This window comes from Alosa sapidissima, chromosome 7 (assembly GCF_018492685.1).
Source record: "Alosa sapidissima isolate fAloSap1 chromosome 7, fAloSap1.pri, whole genome shotgun sequence".
Lineage (NCBI taxonomy): Eukaryota > Metazoa > Chordata > Actinopteri > Clupeiformes > Clupeidae > Alosa > Alosa sapidissima.
In genome coordinates this window covers 15,513,219-15,528,554 of record NC_055963.1, presented here as the reverse complement: position 1 = coordinate 15,528,554, position 15,336 = coordinate 15,513,219, and the positions used below count along the sequence as shown (strand labels likewise).

Here is a 15,336-nt window from a genome sequence, read left to right as displayed (position 1 = left end):
TAAACTACAGTCCTTGTAGGCAGCGTCCATTGTTTTTCCAACCCACTTTTAACTTCCAACAAAATTACTTCTCACTGCAACGATGCGCCATCTAGTGGACAAACGACTACGTATCGCCAATACTGGAAATGCAGCCATGATGATAATGATAAATATTTGGCTTTCTTTTAATTTCTACTGACTGAATTTGTAATTATGTATCGGCCGTTCTAATACCGATAGTATGTGCGTGCCTGTGTGTGTGTGCATGTGTATATGTGTGCACCGCCATCTACAGGCCAATGAGTGTACAGTCACTAAATGTACACATAACCTAAATTTTGTTAGACCCCCCCCCCCCACGAAACCCCCAGAGAATGCCAGGTCAATCATACACATAAAATTTGGTGCAGTTCTGAACATCTGAAGATAGGGGCGATTAAAGCAGAATGATATTGCATTTTCATTTTTTACCGGGGGGGTGCAAATCACAAATGAGTGATTATGGGCCAGGTTGATGTGGGCCCTTGAGACCAACATACCATAAAAGATTCTTCATGGGGGGGGGTTTGGGAGTGGCCCCCGGGGACGAAACAAATTTTTTCCGTAAAAGTGTAGTGGGGCTACATACCCACCAAATTTCATGTGCACCAGTGTTTCGGTGTCCCGGGTATCGTTCAGGAAGTAGATGACGGGGGGGGGGGGGGGGGGGGGGCTTCATTCATTCAATCATTATATGATTGACAATCATTATATGACCGCTTCGCTAGCAGCGGTCATAATTACTTACATGTCATCAAGGCCATATTCCTTTAGATCAGATTTGTCCTCCTCTTTAATGTGGGTGGGTGAATACTTTGTGTCTTTCCAAGTCAATGTTGTTGATGTGTACACTTCAGTCTCATATTCCTGCTTGAGTCCAGGTTGTTCCCCCACAGTCCGGATTCTGAAATACTCTTCTATGAAACTGTCATATTCCTCCTCTTCCTCCTTTACAGTGGTAGACATGGCCAGTTTTGCAGGTTCAGTAACTTCTGTCATTTCAGACTTTATTTCTGCAAAAGAAACAAGTCAAATTATCATTAAATCTTAGGATAATATGGTGAACTGTGTATGCTGTTGAATGAATGACTCAATTTACACAGTAGGCTATAGAGCTGGTAAGTCCCGCCTATCCGCTAAACCCCCAGTGGACCTCTAGATTGAAAAATCGTCAATGCAAGTGAATGTGAGAAAATAATTATTTTCTGGTCCCGTTTGAATTGTGCCATGAATGTGAACATATGTTGTCTGTGAATTTTTAATATAATTTTTCATGTTACGAGTTTGACAGTATATATGATTCTTCGGCTATCAGTTGTGGAAAAGACATAACGAGAAAGACTACATGTCGCCTGTGACGTGAGCTAGCTCTAATCGCTAACATTAACTGAGATGCTAGTTTTTGTAACGGCAGGAATAAACACACATGGTAACAAAAATATTCGAAACATGTCTAGCTTCACTCAACACATTAACACTATGATACAGTGTGATTGTAAAGTTGTATGGTTCACTGTGTTCAAAGTCGATCTTAATAACCCTCTACATCTCGACCAACTGATGGTTGTTAGGGAAACTAGTTAGCTGTCGTCTAGCGGAAAGTTGTAGTCCACAAAGTGCTCTCACACAAAGTTTAACCGCATCAAACTTCTACCCGCTCAATTGTAGCAATCTTTACACGAAAATTTATATTAAAAATTCACAGACAACATATGTTCACATTCATGGCAAAATTCAAACGGGACCAGAAAATAATTATTTTCTCACATTCACTTGCATTAACGATTTTTCAATCTAGAGGTCCAGCGGGGATAGCGGAAAAGGCGGGACTTACCAGCTCAGATCGTCCTAATGTCTACTGTTGAAACTGTGATTTCAGTATTTCTGATGCCACTCTTGGGGGGTTAATATATTGCTTCTTCTGTATGATCCATTAGCTGCCTCAAGCCTAACAATTAGTGTCGGACAGATGAACACAAAGTTGGTCAATTTTTGCTTTGCGCACTTCCTGCCTGCCCTGTGCAAATGAAATATGTTACGATTTTGTGTTTTAACCCAAGCATAAATAATTCAAAGCGTTTTTAGAAAGCCAATACATTTTATTAGTGCAAATTATCTAGCATAGAAAAAGTTTGAAAGTCATATATTCTCATATCATTAACACATCACATGAAAATTGAGAAAACAAACAATACAAATCAAACACTCATTTACAATACACAATACATTTATAAATAGTAACAACTACTGTACTAGTAATAGTAGTATAATAGTAGTTGTAGTAACAACTACATATATGAATTTAAAGTCATTGCCTATTAGGTCAATCAATCAATCTTTTTTTTTGAGGGTGAAAGTGTGTGTGTGAGGGCAAGATTGATATGGGCTCCTTATATGGGCAAAGATGGCAGCTTTGGGTACTTTTTGTAGGTCACCGTCTGAAAGCCTATTTGGTCTAGCTTGTTTTCGGGCTAATAATAAAGAATCTGATCTAATCTCATCTGGTCATGTTCTATATGTAATGTATGATGAAAAAGAGCAAATTAAACACGTATCACTAAGCAGCTCAAAATATTTAGCCTAGGTCTACTTCCAGACTCGTTGCAAATGGCTGCATTTGGCCTTGGAAAGGTCTGCGCTCCCTGACAACCTTTTAGTTCAGAAAACTTTCACAGATCCTGTTTAACCAGCGACACATGGAAAATATAATGTTAACTGACATCTGAAAATATAATGTTAACTGAAAACTAACAACAATAACTTTCCAAGACAACATTAGACTATTAGGGCTAGGTAAATTCACAATAGCACCCAGTGCAAATTTTTTAGTTTTGCAAAGGAATTCAAAATGGCCAGCTGGGGAAACGTAATTTGCAAGTAACACTTGTTAAGCTCACCTCAGCAAGGCTTTCATTTAACCCACCAAGGGCAGAAGAAAAGTAACAGCGAGCAACACTAGGATGTTTTACCTCAAGTCTATAGGCAGAGATACACTTTAGTGTAGCATGGGGCTTGTGTTTACAAGTCTATAGGCAGAGATACACTTTTGTGTAACATAGGGCTTGTTTATATCAGTCTGCATTTTCTTCAGATATATCACTGCAGCAGGTTACGCAGAATGAAAGAGAGCGAGAGAGATGAAGTATAAGTATAAGTATATACTCTTTTGATCCCGTGAGGGAAATTTGGTCTCTGCATTTAACCCAATCTGTGAATTAGTGAAACACACTCAGCACACACTGAACACACAGTGAGGTGAAGCACACACTAATCCCGGCGCAGTGAGCTGCCTGCAACAACAGAAGCAGTGAGGGGTTAGGTGCCTTGCTCAAGGGCACTTCAGCCGTGCCTACTGGTCGGGGTTCGAACCGGCAACCCTCCGGTTACAAGTCCGAAGCGCTAACCAGTAGGCCACGGCTTCCCCAAAGAAATAGGTAGGCCAGCAAAAATAGCACAAAGAGAAGCCAATCATGCTCTTTGCCGGTCATTCTCTCACTACATCTTGTCTAATACACACAATTCAAGGAGCCTTCCAGAGAAGTTGGGTGTTGGTTCGTTTTGTGTACTTCTAAGTAAAAGTGAAAATGCGCGGCCGCTGCGCAAAAACGCGTACAGATTGGCAGGTCTGAGAATAGGTAGCTACCCATGTTATACAGGTCCTCCTGACTGTCGCTTGTAATATGCTAAACCGCACAGCTAAAGCCATCTTTATACCAGAAGACTTTGACTAGATTTGGGAAAGATTCTTGAAAGATTGTAGCATTTTGAGTAAAGCTTGAATGGGGGGGGCATTAGTTAAAAGACTCCATTCTTTCTCTGTTAGTCTGTTACACAGCAGTAAGCCATTACTTGCTACACTCATGGCAACTTCAAAACTCCAAACTTCACTGAACTTCTCACATCAGCCTTGTTTTCGACCATGTGACATAGACGACAGCGTCATCCAGTAGGGTCAGGAGTTTTAGCCTACTTTTTCCTCTAAAATAAAACTGTGTAGATTGTTTTGACTTTTGTGTCTTTCAGGCATGGTAGTGCAGGCTATTATGAAAGTGAAATGGTTTGGCCAGAATTTCAGTGGCTTGTGTACAGGACGTCTGCGCAAAATACTCAGGAATTGAATTGAAATCTATGGAGACCATAAATCTAAGAAAAGGGTTCCCTTGTGCAAAAGGTCTGTGTCATGGGGCATATGCAAGAAGGAGTTAGTTACAGGAAGAAATGCGAGACTTGTGTAGGCTACTGCGAAGGGCTCGAATACTCAAAATAAAAATGGAAATAACGTGCAACATTGTACATTCAGTGGTCACAACACCTGTGCAATCTAACACAGTTCAGTACAAAATCTCTGCTTTCTACTGTTATAAAGTTGAACATTTGTAATCTGTAAAAGTTTGTAAATGTTAATGTGGCAGGTACTGCTAAATATAAGTTACACTACCTGATGAACGTTGTAGACATTTGATGTTGCGCTGAGATCCATGATGAAGCACTAATGGTTGAGGATACAGTGTAGAGAAGTCCTCTGTGTCTTCAAACTCTACAGTGCTAGGTGCATCTGTCCCTTCATTACTGGCTGCACCCTCTCCCAAAATCTGAAAACACACCAAAATCACATGAAGATAGAATACAACTGCATTAGCTTAGTCGTGCAAAGTTACCAACTGGATCAGCAATATGCTACATTGGGGCTACAGCTATTAATTCATATAAAGCAGAGCAATAAAACCAAAGCAGCTACGGCATAATGCAAATAAAACCTCTATTCCAGGGGTCTCAAACACCCGGCCCGAGGGCCAAAACCGGCCCGCGTCCTGCCCAATTCCGGCCCGCGACGTATGTCAAAATACGTGGCCCTTGAGGCTATTTTTAATTGCGACAAACAACGATACTGATTAAAGTAGACGATAGATCCAAGTATGGTGACATCTCAATTGTAGCCTACTCTGCTCCACTATGTGCTAGACATCCAGAGCTTGATTAAAACCCAAAATCGCTGCGCAAAGTTTCCAGAAATACTTGTATTACACGCGAGAAACACAAAGACGTGCATTTGTAATGACGCGGAAGCGATGCAGGCCATAGTTTTGCACAAATTGAAGCAGAAATAGGCCTACACCTAATGTTGAAAAACGTTCACGTGTGATGAAGTCTTAGGTATAGGCTATGTTATTCACCTATTCTGATTCTGAAGGAGAATATCCTTTTGTAGATTATGATCGATCGTCTATTGACAGTGATAGTCACAGTGCGTCTGTGAATGGAGGTGCGTCTTTGCGTGTATACGACGGTGTCCACTAAGCATACCATGCTTATTTCGACCCTCTGCCCAACATAGCTTGGAGGTTGCAGTGGTAATCGTGTCCGTAATGGACGTGGTACAGACAGCAGGGCTAGTAAAAACAGGGCTCTAAAGAACTACAAAGTCACCCGCAATATGATGCGAACTTCTGGGTACTCAGATTACCCGCGATAGGAACTGATTTGACCAGAATACTTTATTGTAGGCCTTGTGGTTTAGTAATACATCACTAAACCATATACATCTTAGGTGTTTTCCCGTTCATTTGTTATGTGGGTAATATGACAAAAAGGAAAGTAAACCTGCTCAAATATGTTCATCCAGTATTTACTGAAAGGTGCATAATTTGAGGTGCTTGCCATCCAGTGATGGGTACATTTACCCCCTTCATAAACTTTTGTTTATACTCAAAGATTTTTATATTTACAGTAGGACTTTATCTCTGACCACTTTCAAGCCATGGCCTTTTGAAATTTTGATATAAAAATCCAATGGTGTTGCTTTCTTAACCCTGACGCCTAGTTTGACTAGTTTGTTTTATAATTTGTATTAATATTTATTTTATCATTATTTTATTTATAAGCTAAGGTTGCTAGCACAGGTGTCTAAAACTAGATAAAAACACTTGCACTTTCTGTTTGCAGTTTTGTGTGGTATTTGAAAAAAAGAACATTGCATTTTCAGAAATAGCCGGCCCTCCAATCAGATGACGTTGGCAGAAGTGGCCCCCAGCTCATTTGAGTTTGAGACCCCTGCTCTATTCACAAGCATTACTAACCATAAATGTTTTCAATGAGATTATTTGATTAGCACAGTAAAACAAGTCACCTCTGACATTGGTAAGGGTCATTGACTAATAAGGCTTTTAAAACACTTCTTTATTTTTTTCTGTGTTTTTCTTTCTTTTTGTAAGTATACCTGAGAGTGTCTACAGTGCTTAAAGCGTAACTCTAGCCAAAATGCAACTTAGGGTCTTTTTGTGAATGTACTCGAGTCAAACTTTAGTTTAAGCATAATTAGGACGGAAGCGCCACTTTTAAGATTGACCGTATTGTCGTTTTCGGGTCAAATGGCCTTTTGAATGGGAGTGCTAGGGGCACTACTATGATCGCATCAAAATCGCTTTATCACTTTAACACATTATTATGTTTTAGTTGACCTTGGTATTAAAAGTAACTTATAAATACTTTATTGTGTAGCCTACTTTATTTATTCACATTTTAATACTTTATTAAAAACACAATACTTTTGTGAAATACTTTATTAAAATGTGGATAAATACTTTACACATTGAAAAAGCATATTGTAACACATTTTTCAACCATTTGTTTACAATGTCTTGGTTGGTTTTAATTAGTATTTTACCTGGATGCACCACCTGACGATGTACATTGACCTGTAAGTAAGCTCTTATACGCCTTCTGTTCAACTTTAGTTTGGTTGCACAAAGATACCAATCAGCAATATAATGTTGCATACAGTATAGAGCTACAGCAATTATTATTTTTTATGAAACAGAAGTAAAACCAAAGTAGCTAACCAATTAAACCTCTATAGTGGCAGCATCACGTTGTAGAATATAGGCCTACACTTTTTGATAAAATACATAATTTGAGTTCCACAGTAAGGAGGTATGATGCTAATTTGCCTTCTTTGTGCTGATGTGAGAAGGCAGACAGTCATGAAAAACAGCTGCGCTAAAGTCTGGTCTCTGTCTCTCATTATACATATTATTATTATTGACGCATTGATGCACAAGAACTGACCATTTTTAATCCAAACTGAATTGTTTCTGCTGTAACATCACTTCTCATCTCTGAAATTATTTCACTTAAACATTTCGTAATAAGTTAAAGTGAGATTTAAAAAAGTGAAAGGTAAGGAGACTTACTCTGTGAAGCTTGCGTTTTCGGTGCACACAATTTCTGCTAGCGCTAGCTCCTCCAATCCCAAACGTGCCAGATTCAGGCGGAAACTCTGATGGTGGTGGACTTGAATCCATTGACTGCACCGAGGGAACAGCATCATGTATCAGCCTCACCCGGTTCTGACTTCGATATCCCATCCGAAACTCCATCATATCTCCAGGCTGATAATTCTCCGGTGTGAAATGAGTGGCACATATAACAGTGTTTTTTGTGACAGATGAGGCGGTGAAGTCCCCTCTCTTTACTTGTACAAAACGCACCCAAGCACGAAAACGATTGCTTTTCTCGTTAGGAAAATAGTGGACGCGATGTCCTGACAGGCTGGAATTAGTGCAACCAGCACAAACACAAGAATTAACCATTATGACTTTCCAAAAAAAACAACAACAACAAACTCTATCTGTATCACCCACAATGCGAGCAGAGCTCAAGCGCCAATTTATTACCTTCTCCTATGTAATACGATGCTTTGTGTGCAGGAAGGACATATTTAGCTTAGCTTAATATGTATGGAGTCAAAATAGGGTCATTAATATTGAGAGGTTGTGTAAAGATGTTCACATGTGTAATAAAGTTTTGCAGCTGTGCTGAGTTCTGAAAGTGCAAAGACATTTCGTACCTGTAGAAATATTTTGTACATGTGAGAAAAAATTATGTACCTGTAGAAATATTGCATACTTGTGTATAAGAAATAGCCTGTGCCGATATTGTAGCTTCTGTGTAATCCACATAAACACTACAAAGGCAAAACAGACTCCACTACCTCGCCCGTAACGTTGGTTACCCGTAAGAAGAATGGTTAGCTTGTTCGGTTGGAGGGAAGCTAGCTTTGACGTAATCTCTCTTTCGCGCCGTAGGGAGATAACCGTATTGTTTGGATAAGAAGCTCAGTCCACCTTACTGTCTATGACGGTAACTCATAAGCAAAACCTAGCATACACGACCGTATGTTAAGGTAAAGCATTACACAGAGGCAACCTAATACTAATAAAAAAGTAAACCTAATAAAAAATAAAAAAAACGGCACTAATCATTTCAGAGGTTTTCGATGGATTGACTGTAGGTCGGAAAAGTAGAAAGAAGATTAGCTTCAAGGCTATAACTTTTTTGTTTTGTTTTAGCATGACTGTTTTTGAAGATGATCATGTATAGCTTCAACATTAACACGACTTGGTGAGGATGATATTAATAATAATACATAAATAAATGTTTAACTTTGATGACTTTGAAGGCGAAGGAAGTGTGAGAAGAATTTCTGTGTATACTTACAACCGGACCCGCGTCACACAGAGCAGGTTGTTTGCGCCATGCCCCTTTTGAGGGGAAAACATTCCCTCAGAACAAGCCAGAGCGAACCGGTAGACATGTACCAACCACACAGCTAAGAACCCCTCCCTGAGTTTCTTTTGCCTACCATGTTCTCAAAAAAAATCCTGACAGAAGAAAATTATGGCTACAAGCCATAAGAAGAGAAGACCGTATGACACTTCTGGTCACTGAGTGGGGTTGTTGCACCACTTCGTACTCGGGAGACTGTAGGGACATGTTTTTATATTAATTGAATTAAGCTTTTGTAGGTATCTTTCACGGTCAACGACCGGCAAAGTGGTTATGTATTGAGTGGTCATATTGATTTGTGGTATTTTTTGTTATTATTTACTCCTGCGATTTCTGTACGAATTACGTTTATTGACCCTAATTTGCGTTGGAGTTAATGAGAGGGGTTGTTTGTTTTCCCCCCGAAAGGGGCGGGAACGTTTGTCACGAGTCAAGTTCCCGGGTTTGTGCCGGTCTAACGTATCTATCATATGAGTTACAAGATTCAGTCAGAGAGGGTTAAAGCGGAGCGAGAGGCGCAAACGTTCGACAATTTACGCGTTCGATTATTGCAAGGGGGAGGGGGGGAAATCCCCCTTTATGCAGACCAGAGTAAACCCTCGCTGCACTAATGTCAATGGAGACTTGTGGAATTTTACCAATAAATTGGTCATTATGTCTTTCTGGATTTGTTGAGGGTTTTTTGGAAATTTTTGTCATAATCTGTAAGTGTCTGGGATCATTTCAAGCCTAAAAGTGTAATTTTTTAGTGTTAGGATTTGTAATAAAATAACTTAATATCAAACCATGCTGCTGCCAGTTACTGTCCGGTTGTTAGCATGCTAGCTAGCCTCTTAGCTAAGGTAACATTTTAAACGGAGAAGTGTAATTTCTTTGAAATGACAACTAGCTGAATAACATTACTGACATTAGTTAAAGTGGATAGTTTATACTCAAGCGAATTTGCAACAGTATATTAAAGGGAAACTTGGCAGGATTTCCCCCTCTGCTGGAGAAATTGTGCATTATGCTATTTCAAACTGTGGGAAAAGGTAACGATAAAGCACATGGATTTGTTTACAAGCTAGCGAACGGTTAGCATAAGTTTGGCAGAACTATGTGGATGTTACAAGGTAAGAAACACGATTTAAAACTAGTGTCTTGTTTCTCACTTCTCTTTCCGGGACGGTAGTCTCAATGTTGCATGGTTGGTTTTTCGCCTGAGGACGCTAGGCGCAGCGGGGAAAGTCACCATTTTCACCGGAACAGGTCATTTAACCATCCAAATGATTTCTAAACGGGTTTATTACGTTGAAATAGTTGCCAAGTTCCCCTTTAAGTTTAAGCGAAGTCCTTCAACTAGTCACTTGTTAGCGCATAAGCTGTATTGCCATCCACTTGTATAGCATTTTAAGCTAGCGTTAGCTAGCTAGGTTCACATGACTAATTAAATTATTCATATCATGTCCTAAAGAATGATTCATTGGTATCATATATGATTATAGACAATAATAATGTGAACACAATTATGTTTATCTGTTTTTATTGCTTGTTAAGAGAGAAAGTTTATTTAGTAACGTAAGGTGACACTCCCACTTATGCAGACCGGAACTGTCCCGTTGTGCTCCCATAGTAACGAATTACTTTGCTCTATCTTGCTAGTAATCAAGGATCTTTGATTCAGTTCTATGGCTAACGTCACAAAGTTAAGTGTAAGTCTGCGCAGTACTGGGGGGACCAACTGAAAAATCGTTCTATTTGACTCTGTGCCCTCCCATTGAAGACGACGGAGTCTGTTCGTCCATTTCTTTTACCAGAGCCCATCTACGAAGAGCCTGGCCACTCCGTATTAAGTCCCATTGTACCGAATTTTGGTTGCAGTTCCACCAGATTTCCACTGGGGGCGATCGCCATAAGTGCAGAATGAATGGGAGTCAATGGAGCTAGACGGCTAAATTTGTCTCTGTCACCTGATTGTCATTGACAAATCTCAGATTCGATTGTAGTTTGTATAACTTCAACATGGGTTATAGGTCAAAAATTGAATGAACGAGTACTTATGTCCTTTTGTTTTCTTACAGGTTGGGTCGTTGTTGCCCATAACACGCTAGCATTGTGCTAATGAGTGACATCACTGACACGTTTGAAAGGCTTTTAAGAACAATTAAGTGACTTTAAAAAATATAATACTCAACCAAGTGTATTTTCTTTGCCTCCCCTTTCAAATACAATATTCAAATGACTTGGGAAAAAATTATATCCCGAGAAAAGTGGATTTTGAGGGGTACAGCTCCATAGACCTCCATGCATTCTGCACTTGTGGACGAGCCCTCATGTGGAACCGCAGAAGGAACTGCAACCATTTCAGAAACCGGAAGTTTTCCGAGAGTGGCAGTTCTCCCCTTATTAGACATTCTCTGCTTTTGCTGTCTATGGATACAATAGAGTGGCGAAGTCCCGCCCCGTTTGCCTCCATGGGACCTATCTTTCAAAAAAATTTGAACGGCAGTCTATGGCGAAAAATAAATTATTTTCTGGTCCCGGTTGACTTGTGCCTTGAATTACCCATATGATGTTTGTCAATTTTAAAGACAATTTTTCATGTAAAGACATTTGCAGTTTGTTTCGTAACTATTGAATTACAACATTGTAAAAGATCGTAATTACAACGACTACAAACCTATCAGTCGCGCTAGTGACATTAGCTCATTCACAACCACACTAGATTGTACAAGCATACCAGCAACAGGTCTTAATTGGGCTTTCCTTGCCGAAGAAAATACCATGAGTCAGAGGATTAAACACATCAGGTAAGTTGTATTCATCCATAGACTGTACATTACAATCTGTTAAGTGACAGCAGGCAGCAAGATGCAACCGTTAACTAGCATAACAGCTCTTATCGTTTCATTACGTTGGTGATGTACATCGTTCGAGACGAGAGATGTAGTCCACTGAGTGGATTCGCACAAAACCAACATAACTTTTTAAGTCTATCGAACAACGGTACTTTCTTGACGTAAAAAATTATCTTTTAAATTCACACATCATACGTGAAATTCGTGGCACAATTCAAACTGGACCAAAAAATAATTGTTATCTCTCCATTAACTCCCGTTCATAATTTTTTGAAAGATAGGTCCCATGGACCGGAAGTAGAAGGGGTGGGACTTCGCCACTCTATACATGGATTTCTATGGAACGTCACAAAAACATGCCTGCGCAACCAAGAGGCAGAAAGCACCACAGAACAGCATAGAGCAATGCAAAAGAGCAAAAGAATAAAATGAGTTTTTGTGCTGAAAACTGCACCAATCGAAATCATGATGGTTAGAGAATGTTAAATATGTTCAATATCCCTAACGGAATGCATGTCTTCGCCAAAAATTACAAAACACGATGTTATATTAATAATCCAAATGAACGTCAAACTTTGAAATATAGTCTAAAATGAGATGTTATTATGACCGCCGCGCAGCGAAGCGGCGGTCATATAGGTTTAGTCAGATTTTTTTTTTTTTTTTTTTTCGCATGCCCAAATTTCCGTCAATGATTCCCGGGACACTGAAAGACCGGGGTACACGAAACTTGGTGGGCATGTAACCCCACATGGATAGCATGGAACCATCGTTTTTCGTTTTGATCTGTAGCCCCCCCGCTGGACTGGACCCCCCGAAAGGAGGGTAGGGCAGACACAGTTTTCTGTGAATATCTCGAAAACCGTAGGGTTTGGGAGGACCATTTTTTTTTTTGTATGTTGATCTCAAGGGGCCATGTCAACCCATTCCATAACCACTCATTTCATGTATAGCGCCACCTAGTTAAACACAAAAAAGTAAAAATGAGGTGTTGTAATTGAAGGTATCTGTGACCTAACATAGTCAAAACTGCACGAAATTGGAAGTGTAGGATCATTATGACACCCTCTGTATGCACGCCAAGTTTTGTGGAATTCCGTTCATGGGGGGCCACACAATAAATTAATTTATGTTACTATACACCAACTGGCCTGTAGGTGGCCGGAGACAGTTTTCTGTGAATATCTCGAGAACCGTAGGGCCTAGGAGGTCCACCTTTTTTATGTATGTTGGTCTTAAGGGGACATGTCAACCCATCCCATTACCACTTATTTCATGTATAGCGCCACCTAGTTAAAAATTAAAAAGCAAAAAATTAGGTGTTTTCATCAATATATCTCTGGCTGACAAGGTCAAAACTGCACGAAATTAAAAGTGTAGGATCATTATGACACCCTCCGAATGCATGCCAAGTTTTGTGTACTTTCGTTCATGGGGGGCCTTACAATAAAATAATTTATGTGTACATTTAGTGACGTACACCAACAAGGATTCCTGGGACACTGAAAGACCGGGGTACACAAAACTTGGTGGGCATGTACCCCCACATGGATAGCATGGAACCGTCATTCGTCGTTTTGATCTGTAGCCCTCCCCCGCTGGACTGGACCCCCCGAAAGGAAGGTAGGGCAGACACAGTTCTCTGTGAATATCTTGAGAACTGTAGGGCCTAGGATGACCAATTTTTTCCGTATGTTTGCCTCCAGGGGTCATGTTAACCCATTCCATGTGCACACATGTGCATAAACAGATACACACGCACACACATACATTTACAGTAATCATACGTATGACACATACTCACACAGTAGACATATGTACGCATGCATGCACAAACACACATACGCAGGCAAACACACAAGCACGCGCATACACACACACACACACCCACACACATAAACACAAATTTGTACACGCACACATGCACACAATTCAAGAATTTTTCCCGTCATCTACTCCCTGAATTTTTGGTCATTGATACCCGGGACACCGAACCACCGGGGTACATGAAATTTGGTGGGTATGTAGCCCCACTAGACTTTTACGGAAAAATTTCATTTCGTCCCCGGGGACCACCCTGCAGGTACGTTAATCTTGTAATATCAATAAGGACCTAGGTAATGTTACCATTAGCGTTGGTTGAGTGATGGAGGCATTTGATTGATTGCATTTGTAGAAAACTATAAATTCGGTTATACCAAGCAAATGTATAGCAGCACTGTTTGTATCTTTCGACTGTCATTTATTGCACGTGCTACAAAATCATTCTGTGCAATGGAAGATTTACCAACGTTACACTACACCGGTCTGATACAGTTTTGCCTATACATGCGTGTGACTGAGACGCCTGTTTATTTTGTTTTAAGTGCGTGCAGGGTGTGAGAGGGGAATCGATGTGCTTTGATTACAGCTTGGTAGTTGTAGTCTGTGAAATTAAAAAGCACGTGTGTGTGAAGTATCCAAACAATGACACCTTCATTTCATTATGGCTGCTTTAGCAACACACCTTAAGCTACTGTGTAGTGGGTCCCATTTAGAAGTGGCTACTTCATTCGCGCTTTCCTTGACTCATGGAGCTGCATGAATGTTATTACAACTTTTTGCCACGATATGACAGTTTAAGTCCGCTTGATACTGTAAGGCGTAAGCCATTGGTTTCCAAAGGAGATTTTATTTGTGTCGCCAGCATAGCCTATTGACAATTTATGTTGTAAATAGGCCTACCTTATAATCCTACCTGAAGCTTAGGGAAGCTAACAGCTTTCTATTAGGATCTAGTTTGTTAGTTACCGTTTTGTCATAACTCCCTGATGCATTTTTGCATTTAGAATAGCCAGAGCGTGTATATCTCAATCGGAAAATTAAACAATATCGGGTGCCTATGGACTAGGCTGGGTGAACCCAGCCTGATCTGTCCGCTATTTATTTTTTGATTTCTTAAAAGATTGAGCTTGGTCTGATGAAAGCCAGACTAGCCATGGACCTCAGTTAAACAATGCAAGGGAACATGAATCAGCCTATATTTGCACGAACAATAACGGACAAAAGCTCTTCAACTTTGGCCCGTTAAAATGTGTATGAACAGTCTAGCGACGCATTTCATCAAGGCCCATTTGGACATGTCAGTTAATTTGTGCATTAACAATAACGTTTCAGACTACTGTTACTTAATTTGTGCATTGACAATAAAGTATTACATGAACTAAAGATGACTAAAATCTTATGTAGAAGAAGAAACATTCACAAAAAATCCATCCATCCAAAAATGACCTTTGTTTTTGATAGCTGTTGAAAACGGCATGGAACTGACAGAGATGTTTTTGTTTATAAATACATAATAAATAAATAACATTATGCTGATACCTTTTGCTTTTCCCAAATACAATGTAACCTACAGGTGTAAGTGACCTTTCATCAATCCAGTTGCAATGGATGAACTGTGATGAACTGCCCTACTTGTGATTGTTTAGAGATTTTAAAGGTTTTATAACAATGCTACATCTTCTTTTGCTATTCTACAATCTATTCACCTTTTCAGCACCAGTAGGCTACTTTCTGTGCAGCCGCACACACACACTCAGGCATGCCAAACAAGCATACACAAAAGTTTCAAGAGTGGGGGATGGAGTAAAATATGGAGACAAATTGAAGTGTGATTTATTTTCGCGGAACGGATATACAGGACTGAGCGGCGGTCATATTTTGTACCGCTATGCGGTACATCTAGTTGAATTAATCATACACGGACCATGCTTCTGTTGCGATCAGCCATAACGTTACAGTAGATTCTGACTGGCTATCAGCAAGGTGCTGTAAGTAATGCATATGAATTGCTATGAATATTATTTATTATGACTGCCGCGCAGCGAAGCGGCGGTCATATAGGTTTAGACATTTTTTTTTTTTTTTTTTC

General features: G+C 39.9%; 1 protein-coding gene across 2 annotated transcripts in view; it reads right to left on the bottom strand.

Moving 5' to 3' along the window:
- Window positions 1-689: 689 nt before the first annotated feature.
- LOC121713804 (erythroid membrane-associated protein-like) overlaps window positions 690-15,336 on the bottom strand; it is a 54,303-nt gene continuing 39,656 nt past the window's right edge. The window contains exons 1-3 of one of the 2 annotated variants that reach the window (XM_042098751.1): window positions 7,212-8,022; window positions 4,460-4,613; window positions 690-1,034 (exon numbers count right to left, since the gene is read on the bottom strand). In XM_042098751.1, coding sequence (XP_041954685.1) covers window positions 766-1,034; window positions 4,460-4,613; window positions 7,212-7,610 — 822 coding nt within the window. In that variant the 5' untranslated portion in view covers window positions 7,611-8,022 and the 3' untranslated portion in view covers window positions 690-765. Of the gene's footprint in view, window positions 1,035-4,459; window positions 4,614-7,211; window positions 8,023-15,336 lie in introns of those variants that run through there. The other variant, XM_042098755.1, reaches the window with a different exon arrangement.